General features: G+C 36.7%; 1 protein-coding gene across 1 annotated transcript in view; it reads right to left on the reverse strand.

Annotated features, from left to right (window-relative positions):
• Col25a1 (collagen type XXV alpha 1 chain) overlaps positions 1–24,885 on the reverse strand; it is a 442,122-nt gene that overhangs the window by 129,455 nt on the left and 287,782 nt on the right. Inside the window, exons 6-7 of the mRNA XM_074041521.1 lie at positions 17,053–17,079; positions 16,888–16,914 (exon numbers count right to left, since the gene is read on the reverse strand). Coding sequence (XP_073897622.1) covers positions 16,888–16,914; positions 17,053–17,079 — 54 coding nt within the window. The remainder of the gene's footprint in view (positions 1–16,887; positions 16,915–17,052; positions 17,080–24,885) is intronic.

A 24,885-nucleotide genomic window follows, 5' to 3' on the forward strand; every position in this document is an offset into this window, starting at 1 on the left:
GCAAACACAACAAGGGGAGTGAACTTTGACCACAAGATAAAAGCGAGAGCACAGAAGGGAGATATGAGGATAGGTAAGACATCTAAAAGATTACCTAGCATTTGTTGCCCTTAACGCAGAGAAACTAAAGCAGATACCTTAAAAGCAACTGAGGCCAATAGGAAAAGGGGACCAGGAACTAGAGAAAAGGTGAGATCAAAAAGAATTAACCTAGAAGGTAACACCCACGCACAGGAAATCAATGTGAGTCAACTCCCTGTATAGCTATCCTTATCTCAACCAGCAAAAACACTTGTTCCTTCCTATTATTGCTTATACTCTCTCTACAACAAAATTAGAGATAAGGGCAAAATAATTTCTGCTGGGTATTGAGGGGGTGGGGGGGAGAGGGAGGGGGCGGAGTCAGTGGTAAGGGAGGGGGTGGGGGCAGGGGGGAGAAATGACCCAAGCCTTGTATGTACATATGAATAATAAAACAATAAAAATAAATAGTCTGCTTTCTAAGAGAGTGAACTCCTTGCCAGTGGAGGGGTCTGAACACTACTCAGTAACCATAAACACCAGATGCCATCTGGGAGTTTACAATTTCCTGGCTGTGAATTAGGCTTATTGTTCAGTAATGAAAGTCTAAAAGAGCAGCAAGTGAATTTTCTTATCCATATTATCTTCCCCTTTACTGTTCTTTAAATATGTCTGTGCTGAACATATACAGACATCCTGAGATATTATCTGACTGTGTGAGCCCAGGCTGGTCTCAAACTCATGATTCTCCTTTCTGTACCTCCTGAGTGCTGGAATTAAAGGTGTGAACCACTACACCTGGCCCCTCACCACTTTTTAAAAACAGGACAATCAAGATTTATCCAGAAATTCTTCATGACATTGACAAATGTTTTTAAATTCTAATAAAAGATTGACTGCAATTCCTATTACCCAAAAGTCACAGGAACAAAAAATATTTCAGATGCATACAACTTTTTTTATGCCATTTTTTTAATTCTGTGGACCACACCTTCAAATTCTGTACTTGTTGCACACATAGAAATCAAGTTTCAATCTATTTTTGTGTTAAGAAGGACAAAAAAAGAGGGTCAAATAGTATAAACTCAAATCAGTTCTTTCTCTTAAGATTTGTCAGTATAGCTGCAAGAGACAATTCTAAGCAATTTCTGAATTTGTTTATTATTGGTGCCCCATAGGGCAGTTTTGTTAGGAATGTTTATAAGGGGAGCTTTTCCCATTAATTCAACTCTACAACCAGAACAAAAAACCCTACAAAACATGTATAATGCATTAAAATAGACTGTTTCTAGAAAAATACTCACTAGCATCACAAAGGAAATTATTTGGCTCCAACAAAAACCACACAACTAAATTAACATTATGATTCCAAATACTCGTGAACATTAGCTGCAATTGATATTTAAGTCAGATTATCTTAAGTAATAAACAACACATATTGTTAAAGATAAGCACAGAGAAACTCTGAAATTTAGGGCCACTTGTTTTTCTCAAAAGTGTGACTCCCAAGTACAACATATCAAAGTCAGTAATGTTTCTAACTTTAAACATATCTAATTAAAAAATGAAAATTTATCATTTTAACATTATTTACATGTTACTTAATTCCTAGTGTTGTATTAATAACTAGAGTAACTTTTTTCACACATAAAATTTGTCATTCCTGACATTGTAACTATGCAAAGGTTGCTGACTGTGTGTCAAATAGTAAGCTATCTAAATTTTTTTTCTACCTTTTTTTAATTTTTCCTGGAATTAATAGTTGCCTCTTCTTTTGTGGTTTCTTTTTGTCATTGCTGATCATGTATTACTGATTTGTTCCAAATTCTTCAGCACAACTGCTTATGCCCTCCCAGTGTTATTACTGTTAATATTTCACTATTATTTTACAAAGCCCAACACATTAGACAATCCATCCATTCACTCTCCCCACATCATGGAGATTTCTGCTTACAACCTCTCTGGTGCCACTTGGAGTAGGCCTTCTCCAAGGCTAATGTGTGCCTTCTGCATCCAAGGAATCTTTGTGACCCACAGGAGGTGACCTCATTGTGCTGGGGACAAGGCTCTGCATCAATGGCCACTTTTTCCACTGGCCTCTCTTTCCCTCCTGTGACCTAGAGCAGTATTCTTATGGACATTTTTTAGGCCTCTTTGTGACCACATATATAAGATTACTGAAAGTACCTGCTGAGCTGGAGCCTTGTCTTTACTTGCCCAGCATGCACAGCTGCCTCTCAGAGGCAAGGTCAGCCATCACTCTGTAGATGGTGCCCACTGCATCTTCTTGCCAGGTGAGTGCTGTATTGTGGCTATGGTGAGCAGCCAAGAAGCTAGAGAAAGGCTTTTGGTTTCTTCCAATGGTGGTAAATTTGGAAAATTCTATTATTTTATAATTTTTATTTTAAACAGAAAAGATTTTTTAAAAATAGCATAAATTATACTGGAATCTTGTTATAAAGCTACCAAGTTTGAACTACAACTAACTTTACTCTTTGAACAGACTTGGCATACTAATAAGACAAATACTATGGTATGTTAGGTTGACAATGACCAGTGGAAGAAGAATTCAGTGTAATTTAAAAACAAATAGTGTGTAAATTATTTTAAAGGCAATAATGTGGATGTTTCCTAGAAAATAAATGATTTGGCATGAATTGTTTTGTTACCTAAATGTCTGTATATCCTAGTGGATTTTGTCATCATAATATGAGAAATAAAATTGCCTTAGTATTTAATAATTTCAAGCTCCAAAGTCAATACGGATTGCACATATATGTAAACAAACGAAGTGGGCTGGGTGTCACTGTATATGATTTAGAATGTGTCCTTCACCCAAGCAGATGGACTTCATTCAGCTCTTGTCAACTGGAAGTAAAAAAAATATAGACCTATTGGCAACTGATCCTCCCAATTTTCAAAAGAAGTAAAAAAAAAGTTATATGAATTATCCAATGTTAAAATATTAGCAACTAAATTAGAAAAGCCAAATAAAATTTATTTATTACCAGAACATGGTCCACAGGCTTCCAGTCTGCTCTTTTGAACATTAGTCATTCAGAGTACAGAGAGATAATTGCACCAAAGAATGCAAACATTCCAATAACAAGGAAAAATACAGGCACTGACGCCTTTCCTCTACTGCAACCTATGGCATTAGGCTCTGCCTTGAAAAGAATTCCCATGGAAGTTGTGACAGTTTCTCAAACTACAACCCAGTGGACACTTTGTAAAAATCTTGAGTTACTGTAACAGTTACTATATAAAATTCTGGGTAGATACCATGACTCAAATTTTGCATTCTTCCCTGACACATTTTATTAAAATTACGTGGCTCCAAAGAGGAAGTAATACCACAAACCAGTATAGAGTTACAGTACTGGCAGTCACCATTGGACTGGTGACATAGCAAGCTGTCTCCTATTTTGATTTTGTTTGACTTTTCTGCCTAAAAGTATAAAATGAAGGGTGAAGTTGCAATCTTTACATTAACTTTCTGAACAAATCTAAAGTATCTAATAGATTTCCAGATATCCCTTTCTTCCTGTAACTCCTCAGAGTTCATTTCCTTTTATTATATTATTGAATAATTATAAATGACTATTATAATAAAAGGTTGAAAAACTGGAAAGTAATTTTGTACTGAACCGAAAATTGGCTTCATGGTTTATTCTAGTTTCCTAACATTGAAGATCCTTAACAACTTCACTTTGTCAACATAGAAATAATGTATTTATCTACATGTGGAAAAAAAAAAAAAGCATGTATAGGAAGGTGAGGCTCCAAATATGAACACAGTCATTACCTATTTGGCAGAGGAAGAATGGCTGATTGTTAAAAGATAAAATGTTCTTTGATACTGTTTTCATCATTGAAATTATAGTGATTACCAAACAGACTATAAATTCTTTAAACAATGAAGACATACTATCAAAAAATTTTAAAAAATCAATGATAATGGTTAAGCTGTAGCTGGCAGGGAGGGGGGGAGCTTTTTGAATATGATGGATATCAGCCAGGCTAATGAGGACAAAATAATTTCTGGTTTTCAAAACACTCTTTACAATGCTTCCCTCTCAAAGAAGAGTTTAGTAGGATAAAAATAAATTGAGAGTAAGGAAGAGTCAGAGTAGGCTGAAGAATTACAAGGTGCTGCTATAACATATGTTAGCTTCAAGGAATATGTCAAGAGTCTTTCGTTATCAAAAAGTATGTGTTCCTAAGAAGAATATGGTACAGGCATTCTAGACATTTCTGACTTCTTCAACCATTAAGAAATATAAAGAAATAAGATATCTAGGAAAACTGACTCCTCCTGAATTCTGTCTGACTTGTCGCTAACATTTGTGTCAAGGCTGATATTTTTCCCTCAAAGGCAATGGTAGAAAATGTCTGATTCTATTCAGAAGTCAGAACCAACCTTTGACGTGACAGTCAAGAGTGTTCACTCTGCTTGTCATGGAACTTTGCAAATGGTTTTCCCTGTTGCTAAGATGTGAGAAGAAAAACTAAGCACTGAATTATTAAAGGTTAATTGCATTCTTTTTAATCCTAAAATGCCACAGTGAATAGAAAGATGGTTTTTCAAAAAGCATTTACGGAAGATATATCAGGTTAATCCAAAGGACATAATAAGATGGTTTTGAACATTTGCCCATCTTTACAGGAATTAAGACTATAAATAAGAAAAGGTTCATACTTTTTTTTTGAGTTTTTTATTTATTTTATTTATTTTTTTATTATTATTCATATGTGCATACAAGGCTTGGGTTATTTCTCCCCCCTCACCCCCCTCCCTTACCACCCACTCCGCCCCCTCCCTCTCCCCCCAGCCCCTCAATACCTAGCAGAAACTATTTTGCCCTTATCTCTAATTTTGTTAAAGACAGAGTATGAGCAATAATATGAAGGAACAAGGGTTTTTGCTAGTTGAGATAAGGATAGCTACACAGGGAGTTGACTCACATTCATTTCCTGTGCGTGTGTGTTACTTTCTAGGTTAATTCTTTTTGATCTCACCGAAAAGGTTCATACTTTTCACAACTTGCACGTGTGAATCAGCTGCCCTTGTGGACAATTCTTTTTTTATAAAGGCATTACAAGTAAGTGCAATTAGGAGTGAATACATATACAGATGAATATATAAAATATATCTATGCTACACTAATCCGTTAGAGAATTTCTACATATAATGAATACATATATGAACATATATACATATAAATGTATTTATACACATACACAACCACATGCAAAGTAATACATGGTTCACTACTTTAAACAATTGGTTGTGAAAAAGGCTTTCAAAAGACAGAATAACACAGCATCTGTACTTGGAAGGAAGGTCTCAGAAGGTTTTCTGTTGGGCATAACTGCCTCGGTCATCCTCCATCTCGTACTTCCTACTTCACTACTGGAAGAATTTGCCCTTTGGCAATTCCAGAAATCTAAAAAATGATAGCCTCCTCTCAATGATGATGAGGTCACAATGAGATAGTTCAAGGTTGGGCCACAATGGAAATACTGTAGATAAACAGATTAACTCAGCTTCTAAAAATGATAAGCCTGATGAAAGGCCCGAGGAATAAAAACGTGTTAAAAAAAACCTGAGTGTCTTCTTAAATAAAATTGATGGTGTTTCCCTTAGTCTCTTTTCTCCCCTGCCAATGAATTTAGACTGCTGGGGCTGATGTGTTCTTTTGAAGACATGGTAAAGGAGGCAGGAATTAGCACCTGTCACCCCAGGTACTTCCTAAGGTTACAGTTAGCTCTTGCTATTGCACGTCAGGTCACAAGGACTGCACGCCAGAATACCACTGTCCCTCTGCCATGGCAATTGCTCCCTTTTACCCTTGCTTACCACTATAATTTCCCTACTTAATTCCAATAAACTACTTCAGGCCTGATTTTGACTACAATACCTGTACTGGAAAAAGTAATGGATGGGGTAAATTCAACTTTGACATATTGTAAGCACAGTGTACCCCCAGTACAATAAAAATATGATAATAAAAATGTAAAAAAAAATCAATATTTTAAAAGGTGATTTATGCCATTAATTTTTGAAACTTTGGATGCAAGTTTGGAGGGTCTGATTTTCCTTTTTATTAACAACTCCTTTATCAACAGAGTCATGTTAAATTCATAAGCTAATAGAACATAAGATAAATGCCCAGAAATTTTCTTGGTATGTGAAATTGTGAAAAAAAGTGTCACAATAAAACTGTTGTTATTACTATTACTATCACCTGTGCTAATTTAAAAAACATGACCCACCACACTGATTACTAAGGATTTCTCTGAGTATCAACTTTATTCACACAAAGTTTAACTTACTTCTAAGAAAAGAAAAACAAAACTTCTCACTCCTCCCAAAGTCACTGCAGAATTGCATTTGAAGTAGGATCTTACAATTGACATCCCTTTCCTACAAAGCCAGTCCTGTTTGCCAGTTGTGATTTACGGGCTGTGTCTGCTACAAGGAGCTGCTGGACACATTAGTGTAGGTATGCTTATGAAAGGATGCGACTGTCTGGCATTAAATGACTTTCCAGAGACCAATCTCATTCGGACCTACAGGAACTGTTCTCCCTGAACACAACAGGCTGCTATTCTACCCATTCTGAAAGGAAGAATTAAAAATGTGGACCTTAACACTAGTTCCCTTTGTAAATCCTGATGCACCATTAGAATCTGTTGCTTTCATACTTTCTTGATTTCTATTTGATTAATTCACTTCAAATATCTCCAGTTGTAACAGAATTCTGCATTTGGGATTGACAGAAAAGGAATGGTGGTAAGCATGTTGAATTTTGGTAGAATGCTTATAAATGGCTGTATCTTCCATTGCAGTATCCTTGTTATGCAAAGACATTATCAACCACAGCTTAAATTGGATTTTTTTCCCATTTCAAATACAAACTTTAGTAAATTTACTGAAAGGCCTTCATTCTTTACCTTACATAATACTGAAAATCCAAATCTACCTTTCCCCCCACATTCTTTAGTCATGGTCATTGATGTAAAATCCTAGCTACAGTTTATTTGAGCTAATAAATCTAAGAATCTTACATTTGAGTTCAAATGAAAATAACATGCTTAAATTTAAAACATAATAAAATTTCCCACACAGTTTTATATTTAAAGGAGGATCATTAAATGTATTACTTATCAAGGAAGTCTTAAAATTATTTAGCCAATATTTTACAAAAAGCAGCCTTTGCAATAATATTAAATATATGTTCAGATCTATTCTTTTTCATTTAAAATCTTTCATTCTATGCAATTTCAAGAACAATGTGAAATGGTACACATTATCTGAAAACATTACAAAGTATGTCAAAAAAAGAAGTAAAAAGATTATGGCAGTTGACATAAGTAGCGTGTGACAAAAATGTACACAAATTAAATATTCCCTTTACTCCATACAATGGGACACAATAATTATTTGACATGAAGGTGACTGTATTTAAGGATATGAAGGAAATTCAATGGTTATTTAAACTGGTTAGCCTTATTATTCAGAATTTCTGCCAGAGAATGTATAAGGATTGGATTTTGGTTTCATTTTAATATCTTTGTGGTCATTAGAATTTTCAGTAAAGGGCTCACATCTCTGGAATCCTTGCTACTGTGTCATTGTTTTGTTAATACAGGGATTGTACAAAACATTCCCTCTGACTTCTAAATATTTTATATAGAAGCTCACCCAACTGGATTACTGTATTCATTAAGTGTGGATAGACTTATATTGTCTTTTACAATTCAAGAAAAAAATATAGCATGTAACGTGTTACAAAACAGGTAGAGTCACCATTCCTGAACCTTCCTAATAACCCTTCTTTTCTTATTTGATGAGTCTAGATATTCAACCAGTAACACTGAGACATAATTTACAATGCAGAATTCCAAGGGAAATACTACCTGCACACCAACTGTTGCTTTCAAAAATAATTTATTTTCTAAATTGACATATATTAGGACAAACTTACAAATGTTCCTGAGTTTAAGTCAACATACCAACTCTTAGAGGTAAAAATGTGACAGAACTTAAAAGGGAACTCTGATTAGAAAATATAAAAGGAACATTTGCAAATTACAATGAGTTTACTGTTTCCATGCCAGCTTCTGCTGAATCTGGACAGTATTAAATTTTTTTTTTGCAATTTATTCCTTTTCATTGTATTATCTTCACTGTCTTTCACAGGTGATACGTTCAGGATCAAATGAGTAGTGTATTCATTAATACTGAAGAGAACGGCAAGGGTTAAATACATAAGAACATCAAATTAATATCTAGGCCTAAATGTTTCGGCAGAGCCAAACAATCTGTTTAATCATTCAAGTCAACAAAGGTTAAAATAATAAAATAAACTTCTAAATGCTTTCCTTTTGTGGAACTTAATCTGTCTTGCTGAAGATGTTTTAGAAGATGTTATCAGTTTTGCATAGTCCCAGCTGTTAAGAAAATTTACTTTCAGTACATTAGAACAAGACAAGAATTTTATGAAAATAGTTAAGCAGAGATCTTGGGTGGCTTATGGAGAGCTCAGGACTCATTTAAAACCAGCTGTTGGCTGACGATGTTGAGACTAATAATCACTAACTCTCTTAGTTATCAGGGCTCTGGTGTTATTTGCCAAGGTGATGGTATCCAGCTGATTAGACTAATACATGGTCAAAGATAACTGCATGGTGTTTGTTAATTTTGTTGCCTAACATTGACTGACAAATCCACCGCAATTTCAGAACAATACCCTAATTTAAAAGACACTATTAAATATTAAAACAGCCTTGCTTATTTTTAAGGTTTATGTTTTTGAGTCACTAATATAGGGAAAGGAAATATAAGGCATTATAAGAACTGTGGGGTTCTTCCCAGTGCTGTGGTTCATGACGAGAGCAGATGCCCTTATGAACCGGGCAAATGAAGTCCACTCCAGTGATGAAGAGAGACAGTGGTAGCAGTGGTAGATGCAGATAAGAATGGGGCAAGCCCGAAAAGTCTTGAGTCTCTCATATTGACAACGAGGCTCTGTTACTGATCAAGAAACACGATTCACTGCTTTGCAAAGAGAGGCTCAGAATAAAATCATAATCAGTGAAACAGCTTATGGAACCTGAGAACAGATTCTGCTTTATGAAAATCAGAAAAAAAAGAGTTTCTTCATCTGATTATCCTGAAAAAAATTACTATTACTAATAACAAATATAACCAGGATCTTGCTATACAGTTTTTAAATGAGAGGTAAAAACTGTATTACAAGAGGGTACTTGAAGTGTTGGGGTTGTCTTAGTGGTAGAGTGTTTGCCTAGTATAAGCAAGGCCCAGGGTTCTGTCTCTAGCAACACACACACACACACACACACACACACACACACACACGTGTAATTGAGTTATTTTATGTTCCCTGGATGAGGGCCACATTGCTTTGCTTTCCTTAGCTCCACTTAAAGAGGTTCTAGGGTATGAGTACGAGGCACAAGACATTACTGAGTGGCATACATTCATTTATTTTTTGCTTTTTTTTTTTCTGGAGGGCTGACAGTCCATGGATAAAATAGATTGAGTCCAGCATGTTTGCAAAGGACAAAAGAGCCATGTTCCCCAGATTTTTCAATCTTATTCACAGAGGCATGGATCTCAAAGTTGAAAAGGATCCTGACAGTCACCTGCACCTTGGCATTGAGGAAGGTACAGACTTGCAAATTTGGCAGATGTGTGTGAAAGGACTTAAACATTTATCTGCTTGACCAATCCTCATCAGAAAAATGTGGTCATAATAATACTGGTTCTACTAAATCAGAGGATTACTTTTGAGGATAAATGAGACTATGTATAGAAACATGTAACCTATAAATATATAGGTTCAAATCCTCGTTTGTTACCTGTGGAGAAATTATTTAAATTTTTTAAGTCTTGTTTTCCTCATCTGTGAAATGGGAATAATAACTGTAACTATCTTGTAGAGTTATTGAAGCACGCTATGTCTTCAAACAGTTGTTGGCATCTTCTAAGAAGTCAGTAAAACTATTAATCACTATTATTGTTATTATTTTAACCACAAGTATTTTTGAAACCTCTCTCATTTTCACGTTGTTATTGATGACTTTATAGCAACTGCCTTACTAATAGGGAAGTAGCCTCATCCACTGGAAATAGCACAAATTAGAGGGTGAGAAAGTTGGTGTTATATCCCACTGCTACTACTTTCAAATTATGTCACCTTGACAAGTTACATTAACCCAGGTTCCTTATAAGAGCTATGACCTGGCAAGGGCTTACAGATTTTTCATACATTATTTATTAATCCTCACCATCGCCATAGTGACAGTAGAGGCTCAGTTCGCATTTGATCCCTGACCAGCCTGACTCCAGCCTGCATGGACAGTGATTTCACCCCACTGTACCCACTCTTCCTGCCTATTCTCTGATAGCCTATCTCACTGAACTGTGTGAAGCTCAGAGATGCAGTGTTCAACTTACCTAGATAGGTGTTCAGCAACGTAAGACCAAGCGATTAGCAATTGTATTACTATGTGAGGGATCATTTCCTGGTCCAGCTTCCATTCATTCTAGGAATCCCCTACAACCCTGTTCTAGAAGATCATCCAACCCCTACTTCCAGATAAGGAAAAGTCATAGACTCAGCATCTTGTGTTCTGTGTATGAAATGGAGAAAATCAAGCCTGGGTCTGGTGACAGGCAGCACAGATAAAACTCTATCTTGTCTCTACAGCCTGAAGACCTAACTGCAGAAATGTAATGTGCAGAGATAAATGGAAGATTAATTGCAATTCTGCAATGACATTTCCTAGAGAAGCAAGGAGAGAAGTGCCATCCTATGGTCAGGACGGGATGCACTCATCTGTGGAAATCTAACACTCTGTGTCTCATGGAATGAAACCATCTGATATTTATGATTGTTATTCTAAAATTTTAAGCTTGAATTTGGCTCAAAGTATATTGAAAGAAAGCTAATGCCAAAAGAGCACTTTTCTTCCCACATTAACTCGTACACCATCCACAGGATTAAAAGACAGTTATCTTTCCTCCCATTTACGCTTTGCAATCTGACTTCCACTCTTACTACTTAACCAAAAGTACTCCCTTAGTATTCCATGGATCCAAAACAGCAATCCCAAAACCTTTTTATAGATCTTGTCTCTGTGGTTTTTACTTTTTACATTAAGACTACTCTGTTGGCCAAACTTGTTTGTTGGTCTATAATGTAGTTCTTTCCTTGGTTCACACGCTGCTATGTCCTGGTTCTATGTTCAAACACTCCCTCTGTCCCACACTGTGTTCTGGTCCCACTCTCTAATGGCACATATTTCTAAAGGATCTAACATAGGGCCATCCTCCCCCTGCTCTTTGGCCCACTATTTTTCCTACCCTAGGATTTCATTTCTCAACCTGTGACAGCTCAGCTATGAAACTGTCACTTCTACTTTTGGCACTACCTCAGAATTTTAATCTCATGTTTCTCTTTGCTACACTTCTCCAGTGAATTCTTAAAGATCACAAATTTGACTTAGCTAAAGTTGAACTTATTATTTATCCTCTGGACTTACTTCTGGACAATTTTATCAAGTATCAAACCAGAAACTTCAGCCCTTCTCTGTCTTCTTTGAAATTTCAGTCCCTACATGCAATGAGCTCCGAGATTCATAATGAATCTTTAAATCCCTATCTTTCAATTTTACTCTCTGACTGCTGTTCAAAAGAACTTTACATTGAGTCTGTATTCCACATGAGAGAAATATGTGGCCTTATAGGCCACGCTAAGGAGAGGTCACTAATGGGACAGGGAGGGTAAAAGAAAGAAATTAAGAAGGTGAATATGGTGGATGTACTCTGTATATGAGAATGAATATGGAAATTTAGAACCTGTTGAAATCACCACAAAAAGGAGACTAAGGTAGAAAGGAGAAAAATACAGGGATAACCCAATTCAGGTTATGATACATATATACATGGAAATGTCGCAATGAAACTCCCTATAGAGCTATCTTAAATAAAGGAAATGAACTTTTTTTTTTCAAAAACAGAACAGGAAGGCAATTACTAATTAGGAGTGGTATCTGTGGGAGGGGGAGAATAAGAAAAGGGTGTAGGAGGTGAATGTGATGGAAATACTATGTACTCATGTATGTAAAGGGCAAAATGAGACCTGTTGAACTATTCCAGCGATGGGGGGCGGGGGATAAAGGAGAATGATGGAGGGCTGAATTTAAATTAAGAAATATTGTAAGAACTTTCGTAAATTTAACAACGTACCCCCAGTACAACAATAACAACAAAAAGAAAAAAATTCAAAGGAAATAAAAAAATTTAAAAATAAAAGAACTTTAACCTAGCCACACTGTACCCATGGTCACTGGTCCTAGGTGCAAATCCAGCATAGATCAAATCTATCTCCTACTTCCTGCTTCAATGCTTCTCTCATCAGTTTCTCTTCTACTAGAGTTATCCCTGGCTTTCCCCCTTTGGGTGCCCACATTTTTACTTCATGCTACTGGCAAATCCTACTGGTGAGGTGAACCAGCTTTCCTGTTTATCCCTATTTTTCTTGTCCCTTCTAGGTCTGGTGTAACTATGTGACACAGTCTGACTACTAAGATGGGACCAGAAGTCTATGAAATTCATGGGAAATTTTTGGTTTTTGGACACAGACTCTTCTCCCTTTATTGTTCCTGTTGATAAAGATACAACGTGATGGCTGGACTTGAAGGAGCCTCCTTGTAATCATGACTATTTCTTCAGTATCACTGAATCATACAAATATCACCACCAATTGCCTTTTCCAAACTTTTTTCCTTTCTTCCTTTTCTTGTGTGTGTGTGGGGGGGTGGTACTGGAGATTTAAGCTAGGTCCTCTATCCCAGTGCTCTGCCACTTGAGCCACACTCTGTCCTTCAAACTTCTTATGAGAATAAGACTCTAATCCTCATGAGAAAAGTGCAACTTTCTTCTTTGGTTCTCCAACTGAGCCTTTCCTCACTGCTGACCTCCTCACTTGGATATTCAGCTTTCTTCTCAATATGCCCTCTTTCCTACCTGATGTTCCAGGCTAAGCCAGCAGACCCTCTCTGCTCTTCTCTACATTGAAGACTACACATTTTTGTTATAACCTCAATTCTTATGACCTTGTTCTAACCTACTTGGTCTCCTTGCTTTCAGTCTCTGCCAATTCTATTCTACAACAGACACTAGTACCTGGTAGATTTTTATAAAGAACACCTGGCAATAATACCCAAAAAATAGTCTGGTGGCAATACACATCAAATGATGTACTTGAAAGTTTTCAGTGGCTCCCTATTTCCTACCATACTTACTAGACATTCAAAATGTCTCATAATATAATTTCAACAAAAATTTCAACCTGATATAACTTTTTCCATATGTAACATATTTTCTTGGCAAATGGAACATTATTGTTCTTTAAATGAATCCTTTCATTTTATAGTTGCATGATATTGTTTGTATTATTTCTACTCCCTGGAATGTGTCATGTTTTGTTCTTCACCATTTATTAAGTCCCAGTTTAATAATCATCTCTTCCACAGTCTCCAGTGATAATTTAGAGAGAAACAAATTCCATTTTTTTTTTTTTTTGGTATTCCTTGGTATAGCTATTTAAGGCATGTAACTTACACGTTTTCTTAAAGAGGTCTCCATGAGATTATCTGCCTCTTGAGGGCAGTGATGACATGACGTTTTATACATATATTTCACAAGTATTTATCAAGTTATATGTGAAACTGGCATGAACAAGACAAATCAGGTCCTTCTTCTGGTGGAGTTTATGTCCTAAGAGAAGAGGGGCCAAGTTTCATAGACAACAAGAACACAAATAAACAAAGTGGGATCATCTCAAATTCAGATTGGACAGTGAGGGAAGCCCTTCCCAAGCAAGTGATTGTTGAGATGAAATCTCAGTAAGATGATGCCCAGAAGAGAGCAAGTGGAAAGTCTAACCTGCGTTGGACATGAGTGTGGCATGTTGGAGAACACACACACAGAGCACTGTGGCTACAGCATGATAGGCAGAGGGGGAGACTAGCAAGGGACTGGAGGTGGAAGAGGTGGCAAGGGCCAACTTGAAGGTCCATGGAGGCCAAGCACAGTGGTGTGGATTTCAGTTAAACAGGGAGTAACATGATCCCATTTGCAGCGTAATATGATCTCTTTGGCTGTTGTGGAGAAAACGGATTAACCATCAAGAGTGGACGCAGAAGATTAATTGGAAGACTACTGCGATAGTCAAGAGCGTGGGATGACGGCGGGTTGAACTTGGAAGTAGGAAGGGAGAGGGAGAGAGGTGGACATATTTATGGTCCCCAATGTATTAAGCACAGTACCCTGAACATTGGGATGCGCAATACATATCACTCGATGTGTGTCTGAGTACCTTAAAGATAGTTTTACATTCTTAATTTGTATATTATCTGTGAATTTTCCTGCTTTGATTCACATATGATATGGCTTAATATACTTTTTTTTTTAATTTGAGGAACCAAGCAGGGAAAAAAAAGGACCTCATATTCAAGAAAACAGGGTAGGTTGTGTAGCAGAAAGTCACCTAGCAATAAACAGAAATGATGGCATTTGGAGGGTCATGTTGTTAATTATGAGAAGAAATTATCCTTTGATTCCACAAAGTGGAATCAAAATCCATGACAAGATAAAAATAGACAGAATATGCAAATACAGAGATCTACATTTTTAAAAAGAGTCTTAGCCAGGTGTGATGGCATGTACCTATACTCCCAGATACTTGGGGAGGCTGAAGTGAAAGGATCATGAGTTCAAGCTCAGACTGGGTATAATAGTTAAGACCCTGTCTATGACTGACTGACTGACTAAGTAACTAACTAGAAAGTCTCTACTTAGCATCAACTGGAATAGTACCTAAATAGGAGATATGATAATTCTTCATTTCTTTCTCTTTATATGATAAATTTCTGATAAGTAAGCTAATACGGTCTTACTAGAAAGGAATATTTGTAAAATTCTAAGAACACTGCATGTGAATTGTTTTGCTTCTGAATCAGGAATCTGAGAAAAGTCAAACAATGCAGTGAGTTCTTGTCCCTTTTTACATATTCCTTCAGGGACATTTAGAATCCTGTCCATGCAAATTCACTTGGCGTTATGAATTAAATCCAAATTCCTTCAATACAAAGGAAAATCTGAGAGAAAACAGGACCCATTTTTGCCACTTTCCACCTGAAATGCTAAATGAACCTGAATCGTGTGAAAATTGGCCCCAGTCAGTGTGAGAACTGGCTGAAATCTGCATGAAAGACAGTCTGGTCTGTCAAAGTAGTTCATGAACTTCGGCCAAACTTTCAAGGAACCTGGTCCAAGTCTCAGTTTGTAATGCAACATGAAACCAGGTGAATTTCAGATGGGTTCAGGTTTCACCCTGAAAATTTGGCCTAGCTTTATAATCAATCATCACTCTTTTATCGATGAAAGCCAACACACCTTTGTGAAAATGAGGACTGTGTGCAGACTGATGACAGCTAGGCTGTGAACCACCCCTCCGTCTCCCCTGCCAAAAGAAGATTTCTCAGAATGGGAACAGTTTCCCTCTTACCTGGAAAGGGCAAGTTGAGTGATTTGGGTATTGCGTGTAGAAAGACATGGTACTCAGTATGTGGAAACAAGCCATGTGAAAAACTCAGCACCTACAGAGCAAGCAGTGGCTAGACGCTAATGAGTTAAGGTTGTGAGAATTTTATTCCATTCACATCCGGGAGAGTAGGTATTATGATGGCTAATCTCCTTGACCATTAAGGATGAGCTTTCAGCTTGAAGATAGTCATCAGCTATAATAACTGCCCTGAGGAACAAAATGCTTTGAGAATAATCGACATTTCTGCAGAGGAAGTGGCTGAAGATCAGAAAACAAAGAAAAGCACAGCACAATGTTTATCCAGTTTAAGAAACGTGAGCAGATAGCAATACAAAGCTTTCAAGTCTGCATCAGCTGCAACTTTGAAAAAAATTCTATGTAGTATACATGAATTCAATTATTAACTAAACACAGCGCATTTTGCAAACACCTACATAGTTTCTGTTTTCAACCTGAAAGTTTCAAGTGTGCTTTTCCACTGTAAAAACTATTCCCTTCAACCGAATACTCGCTCTTGTGCATAGTGACATGAGAAAATTGAGAGGTATGTCTGCACGGAGCAACTACATCACTGGAACAGTATGTCTGAACATTTGGGTAATAAGGCACAGATGTGAAACAGAAGACTTGGCACTACCAAGGTAACAACAAGGCATTCACCATTGGGTTTAATGGTTGAAAGGGCCACATTTGAAAAGAATAAAAGAATGCCCCTCCTCCCACAAGGCTAAATCATGTTACACCTTTTAAGTCTCGAAAATCTATAAAAACAAGAAATTCAAATAAGTATCATTCAAACTCTTGATGAATAATAAATACATAAAATGCATTAATATTTTTTCTATACTATAACATATTTATGCCATAGCACGTAAAGTATAACTGCAGAAAAAGGCCAAGTTCATGAGAACTTTATGTTGCAAAACAACGCATGCAAATCTGAAGGACCGAGTAGTCATTGGAAAGGTGGCTACTGATGACTTTTGGGAGTGATTCTGGCCCTTCATCAGTGGCTCTAATGACTGTAAAATGTTCTATTTACAGGCATCAAGTTAAGATACACACATTAGTTACTCAGGATTTTTCAATAACAAGTGGTATGGCATTTTTGTCAGCCATTACTAAATCATGGAGCACAAAGGCAGTTATGATGCTCAGGTATGTTCAATCAGTAAGTTTGGACCTGGAAACTAATTTCCAGTGTAAGAAGAGTACAACTTACCCGAGGTCCCTGATCTCCTTGTTCTCCCTGTAGAATAGGAGGATGACAGCTTTAGCCAAAATCCAAATATGATGTTTATTCAAAAGGTCAAAAGAGAACACATAATGGATCATGTCATCAGGGCTTTCCAATAACTTAATTAGTTTCTACTATGCATTTTCTTACCTTGTCACCTTTGGGACCAGGGGGGCCCTAAAAAAGGAGGAGAAAAAAATTTAATTACAAAAAACTGAAGCCTGAATAGATCTAGCAGGTCAGTTAAAAGATTTATGGAAAGGGCTCAGAGAGTTTGTTATCAATGGGTTTCTAAACTATCACTGTAGCACAGCTGGAATCTGAACATGGCAGTACATGTGTATCTATAACATGGACTATGTCACAAGTATACATGCTGCATAGATTTTCATGAAATGAGCACAACAAGGAGAACCCAGCTAAAGAAACAGAAAGTGACAAGCAAGTCAGAAGGTCCAATTGGGCCTGTTCTTGTCATTGCCTGACACCAATGGTACCATTATTCTGGCCATGGACAGTATAGTTTGCCTGCCTTTGTACTTTATATAAATGGACTCAAACAGTATGTGTCTGGATTCTTTTACTCAGTATATACATAATTTAGTCATAATTTTGTGTATAGTTGTAAACTGCTCTTATTGCTTCTACCATGATCTATTTATCCATCCTACTGTTGATGGGTGTTTGTTTCCAGGAGTTTCTAGATTCTTGACTATTATAAACACTACTACTAGGAACAATTTTAGTATGTTTTTTGGTGAAATATCATGTGCATTTCTGTTGGATGTATATTTAGGAGTAGAACTGTTAGGTAATAGAGTATACATATGTTCAGATACTGCCAAACGTTTTCCAAAGTCGTTTCTACGAATTACACCCTCATCTGCAATGTATGAGAGTTTTGGTTTTCCACACCAGTCCCAATACTTGTTATTTTCTATCTTTTTCATTTTATGTGTTCCGGCGGGGGTCTAATAATTTCCCATTTTTAAAGTTGCATTTCCCAAAGGATTAGTAAACTGAACTCCTTTTAATACACTTAATGGCCAATTTTTTCATTCCCTGTCACAAACTGTGCACATCTAGCACCCTTGTTCTATTGACTTGTCATATTGATTTGCTAGAGTTCATCACACATTATACACCATACAAATGCAGGAAGATGGGTAGAGAGATTAGAGTTCTTTACATATCCAGAATGAGTCTTTTGACAGTTATATTTATAGCTATATTCATCATAAATATATTTCCTCACTCTATGTACTACTTTTATATTCTTTTAAGGTATTTTTTAAAAGACCACAACTTTTTAATTTGAATAAAACTCAATGTACCATTTTTTTCTGTAGTTATCCTTTTTTGTGTTCTACTTAAGAAAATTTTGCCCATTTTCTGGGATGGAAACATGGTTCAAGTTGTAGAGCACTTGCTAACCAAGTACAAGGCCCTGAGTTTAAACCCCAGTACTGAAAATTTTTTTTTGTCTGCTCCAACATCATAAAGTTTTCTTTCTGTGTTTATTTTAAAAGCTAAAGCTTTATTATTTTATTTTTAATATTTAGACCTGAATTCACTGAGAACTGATTTTGTATATGATGGAAGGTAAAAGTCAAGATGCATGTTTTTCCCATGTGGGTATGTATATATATCCAATACACACACATACACGATTCTTTTCAGAAACTGCTATTTTGTTAGGTAGGTATCTATTCTTCAACCACATTTAGATTACTAGCAGAAAATACTAATTCTACTGGCATTACATTTCCTTTTGTAGTTCTTAAAAATGAAGTCATGTTTTGTGGTACAGCAACCTTAGGAACTGGAGCATTTTAGAGTTACCTTTAATCTCTCTGCTCTGTTTTTAGCAGGACTGGAAGACAAAGACAAGTCTAGGAGGAAGTAAAGCCAAGGAGCTAGCCATATACCCCTATCTTAGGTCTCAGAGGACACTGCTTTGTTAGGCACAGAGGAACTGCACCAAATTCCCATTCTTAGTAGTGGCCTTTCTGGTAAGAGCTGTGATTCTCACAAGTGCTTAATAACAAAAACAATATTGTGTCTCATATCTTGTATATTTTATCATCAACAAAGAACTTTTACCTGTTACCACATTTAATCTTCTCAAAATCCAATGAGGAAAGTATTATGATAATCCTTTTACATCATAAACACCAAAACTGAAACTCAAATCTTATCTATATGAGACCTCTTGGAAGCAAGCTAGCTAGGGCCATAATTTCATCTGCATGATTTTAAACGTCGTAGTTTGATGCTAAGTGTTGGGACACAGATCTAGAGCTATATTCTCAAAATCACCCATGTATGTAGTGATGTCAACATGTGCTTTCTGAAATTCTACACTGTCATGAACACTGGTGCTAAAGTTTCAGGTTCCAAATGAGAGAAAAGAAAATAGAAGGGGGCCAGGAGTGGGAGAGAAGGCAGAGATAATGGAATTACCTTGACCAAACTGTTTTCCCTCTTACCCACAAATCATTTTGCCATTGAAAAAAGTGAACCAAAAGAAATTTTTTTAATGTTTTTCAGTAAAATTTTAATGTTATCACTAATGTTTTTAGTAAATCAAGTAGTGAGTAATGAGTACAGTCTGTGTGCCTACTTCTGTAAAATTAAGTCTAAGGAATTTACTTGGTTATTTTAAGACATATAAATGCTCACTAATGTGATACAAGGAGTTTTTAGTTTTGGTAGAGCAAAGGAAACCCAAGAAAGTCAATAATGAGAAGACACCTACCATCAAAAGTTTAAGCAATACAATGGACCTTCTAGTCCTGATTTAATTAGTGTGTTATTAGCTCTATGATGACTTCTGAATACATTTATTGCATGTCCATAAAGAGTTCATCAATGCTCTAAGATCTGGTGGAGGATATGATAGGAGAGGTGATTTGGGGAAATGGTTCCTATTTTCAAAAAGCTAAATAATGTAATATGATTACGTTATTACTTTAGTAAGATTAAGAAAAATAACTCCTAGAAAATCCAGATACTTTTAACTCAGCTGTTTCTGTGAACCTCTCTCTAGCCCCTGCCCCAGCCTCCTCAAGATGTTCTCTTGTTTACAGTTTTGTCTGTTTTTGCAGGTGAGATTTCAGAGGTCATGCCCTCCAAAGGCACTTTATTAGGTTGTATGACATATCTGAAGTCAAAGCTCTTCTGAAATCATTTTACATTAGGGAAAAGAGATGACTTTTTTTTCCTCAAAGTTCAATTACCAACGCCAAAGTCACCAATGTGTCAAGTAGAGCTCTTTAGCCAGACTGCCCTGAACAAGGATACTTAATTCATGAATGCATGAAAATTTGCATGGACAATTGAGCAATAAATATTGCTGCTTCAAAGCGTGCGTTTTGGAGCAGACAGCATGGCGTCCTGGCACCTGCCAGCTCAAGCCAGAAGCAAAGCCAAGGTCAACCACCATCCACAGCTGTGGCGGCTGCTTCGGACACTCCAGTCCCCACTTGTGAGCTCAGGATTAACAGCAGGTGTTTTCTTCTGCTCTGACTAAATCTTCATTCTGAATTGAATTTCTTCACTAAAAACATGGGCAAAATTTAAAGGACAACGTGGACTACCTCAGAAAACAGCAATTCAAAATTTGGAAGCTGTGGCTCTATTCTAAGTAAAAACATTAGAAATAAAAGAGAGGTTATTTAAATTATTAGCCCTTAAAATTAAAATTGGGTCATGGTTTCAGTTTTGCTCTGTCTTTAGAGTTAAAAAAAAAAATCTCATGAGTCTTAACTAAAGGCTAGGCAGCAATACAAATTAATGACTAATTACTTGATTTACAGAATATTTGTACATGGCATTTGTTGTTTCCCACTACCCCAAGTTTAATAAGCTAACATTTAGTAGACAGACAGATGTGTCATTTGGGTAACAGTGTCAATGGCTGGTTGGTAATTACTTGAAGTAAAACTGTTGCTAAACCAGGGTTAAGGTCAGTAGAAAGAAAACAGGGTGAAACTGGCAGTCATAAGTAAAGAGTGACTCACAAAAGGCTTCTTGGATTTTCTTATCCTTCTGGTCTGGTCTACAATGTTGGAGTTTCGTATTTTATAAAACTCACTTTAATAAACAAATATGAATAATAGTAAATCTTCCTAAATAGTTTTATTACCCTTATTTACATAAATATTAAAATAAAGTTTTTTACCTAATAAGATTTTTACCTATTAGTGTTATTATTAGTTGGGCCATTTCTTTTAGAGAATTGTTAGTGTGTTACTGATTTACTATCAAACTATTTATAAATTTCAGTGGTATCCTTCACTTTAGACCTTGTTCAAATGACTTTAAATTCAGAATTTATCATCACCATCTTCGGGTTTGTTCCAATCCCTTAATGTGGGTCTTGATTTTAGAAACCCAAAATCTTCTTTTCCCCCAAATAACTAAAGTTCTAGTTCTTCTTCCACATTCTACTGTCTATTCTAATTAAATAAGAAAGCCAAAATAAAGGCAAAGAGAGGCACAATGAAGGATATTTAGGAAAATATTTGATGATGTTTCAAACTATTGAATTATAGCTAGAACTGAGAGATAGTCACAGGGACTGGGTGTCCCAATAATGGTCTCTTACTCATTAGAACTGTAAATTTTGCTCACTTTGAGGAGGCACAGGCTAAAGAGGGAGTGATTTTTTTAAAAAATGGCAATCAGGAAAACAAAATTAAAGTCTGTTAGAGGTATAAGAAAAGGAAAGAAAGCAAATCCCAGAAACCCTTGTAGCCAAAGTCACTGGAGAAATAATAGGGTTATGATTTCTATCCCAGAAAAGTGCAGATAAGTTTTTTACTTTTCAAACACAACAAACCTTTTTCTGATTAATATTTTCATACTGCAGACTTCTGAGAAGAGCAAGCTTCATTCTCTAAGTGTTATGGCTGACTACCTGTCAAGCAATGTTGTCTGAGTCTGGAGGAGGGTCATGGAAGTATAATTACAATTAGTCAGACAGACTCTGTGTAGGAGAGTACTGAGAAGGAGTAGGAGAAGGTAGGAGAGCTGAAGTCAAAAGGTGACATTGCAACTGGCTCTCTGAAGCTGTCTAGAGATAAAGGGGCCTGGGGGAGGGTGAAGCAGTTCAGGCAGAGGGTGAGAGATGCCATGCTATCATAGTAGGGTTAGTTTAGGATGCTAAGAACAGATATGGAGTGGCAAGTGGAGCTAGAGAAATTTTGGAAGGTTGGTTAACCACCTTCTGGTCTCTGGGTTCGAATCTGTCATCCATTGAAGAGTGATGGTAAGATGAAGTGTGCTTTGCTTTGTGTAACTCTGAGAGTATGGAATGTCATGGATTTTTAGGAAATTGTTGCCTTGTCCAGGAGAGAGGAAGTAAAGATCCAAATTAAGGTGTGGCAGTGAGGATGTGGGGAAATTCTAGATTCGGGAGGCATTTCTGGGGCCAGTGTCAGTCAATGAGACCAGTTAACTGACTGGATGTGGGAGGCACTAACAGATCATCAACATGGTTCAAGAAGTCTTGCACATTTGAAAGTTTAGAACATAATGAATTTGCTAAAAAAAACCACTGGCCTAAGCTGGTTCAACCCAGAGAAGCATGGCAGTTCCAGAATCAAATCACACAATTTAACTCTAGTTTTGAGTTTTATTTCCACAGTGTTAGGCCCTGTTGGCATAATAGGAAATGGGGATAGGGGGACATTGAACGTACCCACCACTCACAGCCCACCCTTCTTGTATTAACTTCTGCACAAAGAACCTGTTTGCTACATTTTCCTTCCTCTACTTCTTAAATTGCAAACTGAATATGGGGAATTCCTATTTTTTAATTTGTTTTTTGGTGGTACTGGGTTTGAACTTATACCACTTGAGCCATGTTCCTAGTCTAGAATTCCTATGTTCCGAAAGCCATCATTTTCCCAGTCCTTTATTTATTTTTATTATTGTTGTACCAGGGGTACACTGTGACATTTTCAAAAGTTCTTAAATATATCATAGTTGAATTCAACCCCTCCATCATTCTCCTTTGTTCCCCTCCCCCATTCCTGGAATAGTTTCAACAGGTCTCATTTCTCCATTTTCATACATGAGAACATAGAATGTCCACCACATTCACCCTCCTACACTTTATATCCTGCCTCCTTCCATTGCTATCAAGAGGAAGACGACAGACTGCCTTCTGTCCTGGTGGCTCTCTAGGAGCATAGCCCAGCCTCAGCATCACCACCAGCCCGTGTCTCCTGTCAGTCTTCTGAGGGGCTGAGGCACTCTTACAAAACAACTTTATCAACACTCCCAGTCTCGCAGGGAGAAAGGAAAGAGGGAATGTCCAAATTTAATTTAGTACAACTAAGAGAGAAGCATCAGTGTTAACCTACTGCGGGACTCTGCTTACTCCCCTGATGCACTGTTGACCTTGGCCTCTCATACAATGAGACCAAACCACCTGCTCTTGAAGAAACTGAATTTGGTAACAACATCCCACTACAAAGAGCATCAACAATTTAAAATCTTGTATTTTGCTTGAAAACTAGGGACCTAGAAACATCTATTGTACCTTAGAATGAAGTGTTTTATACATTTAGGTTTACTCCTATTCAAAGTGTGAATATGTGCTCTTTCAGTGTGTGTTCCAACCTTAATTCATGCATACAGTTCTGTTTCTCCAAATCAACAAACTCATTTTTTATAGATTTTCAACTTTGCAAATAACTTGAGTTAGCAATGTGCAAATTTTAAAATTAAAAGAACTTCTGAAAACCTAATGTAAAACCAGAGTACCAGTAAATACAGATAATACATGTGTGTATGCATTTTATGTATAATTGCTTTTCAAATAGTTCAGTTAAAAGTTAAAAAAAGTAAAAGCATAATTCAGGGAAGTTATTTTGAAATAAAAATTTTTGGTGATTAGGAGCTTTGGGCTTGAGATCAAACAGATCAGACTGAAATCCTGGAATCAATCACCTGTGTGATTCTGATAGGTCAATCTCTTAGAGTTTCTGTTTCTTCATCAGCAAAATAGGGAAAATATTGCTTACTACTTGGCTAAAATAAAGCATTACACGTGAAGCAACTTATAAAATGTTTGAACTGCCAATAGCAGTGACTACAAAGTACACACTCCATACTTTTAGTATTTTATCTGCATTAAGGTTGAAGAAAGTAAACATACTGATTTCCTAAAACCAAAAAGAAGTTTTAGGATGTGAAGGTGATCTGGCTGTGACATCTGTCACCCCACTGATCTTTACGGTTGATTCGGCTGATCTGGCTGGCTGGCAGGTGTCCCCTTCCTCCCTCACCCATCCAGGTGCATCCCTCCCTCAGTCAAAGAGGACAATCATCCTGGAGAGACGACAAGCTCACCTACTAGAACCTCCAAAAAGAAGTTTTAGGAAATGTGTTGGGGGGATGGTGGGAAACTTTTGGAAATTATGCAGGTTTTAGTATAGTCCACCTCTATTGCTCAGGACTTATTTCCAAACCAAAACAAACAAAAAACTTCATTGTAGTTTTAACTGCACTGCTTTAATGAACAAAACAATACTTTTAGGCCCTACAGCCATCTAGTCAACCCTAGCCTACAATAGTTGCTCAATTAATTCTTGTTGGATAGAAACCCTCAGAAGGCAAAGAATGAAATAAACTTTTGGTGTTCAAAGCAGTGACATACAGAGAATTATGGAAGAACCAGATTCAATGTTGCTGCAGAAGAACTGTGTTTATTACAATGTCAAATTCCACTAAGCCAGAGAAAGGAACTTTAGCTATAAACAGATTTATAGCTTCAGACTTTACACCTTTCATTTTGTAGTGAAGATTAAAAGAGACCAAGCAGAATGGGGTTGATATGACCCCAAACTTAAAATATCAAAACCAGCTCTATTTAGTAAAAAAACCTATTTTTTATTGCTATTATTTTCTGTGGTGAGACTGCAACTACCAGGTCCCCTGTGCTGTTCATTTGAGCCCTGAACAAGGGACTAT

The sequence above is a fragment of the Castor canadensis genome, chromosome 9, assembly GCF_047511655.1.
Source record: "Castor canadensis chromosome 9, mCasCan1.hap1v2, whole genome shotgun sequence".
NCBI lineage: Eukaryota > Metazoa > Chordata > Mammalia > Rodentia > Castoridae > Castor > Castor canadensis.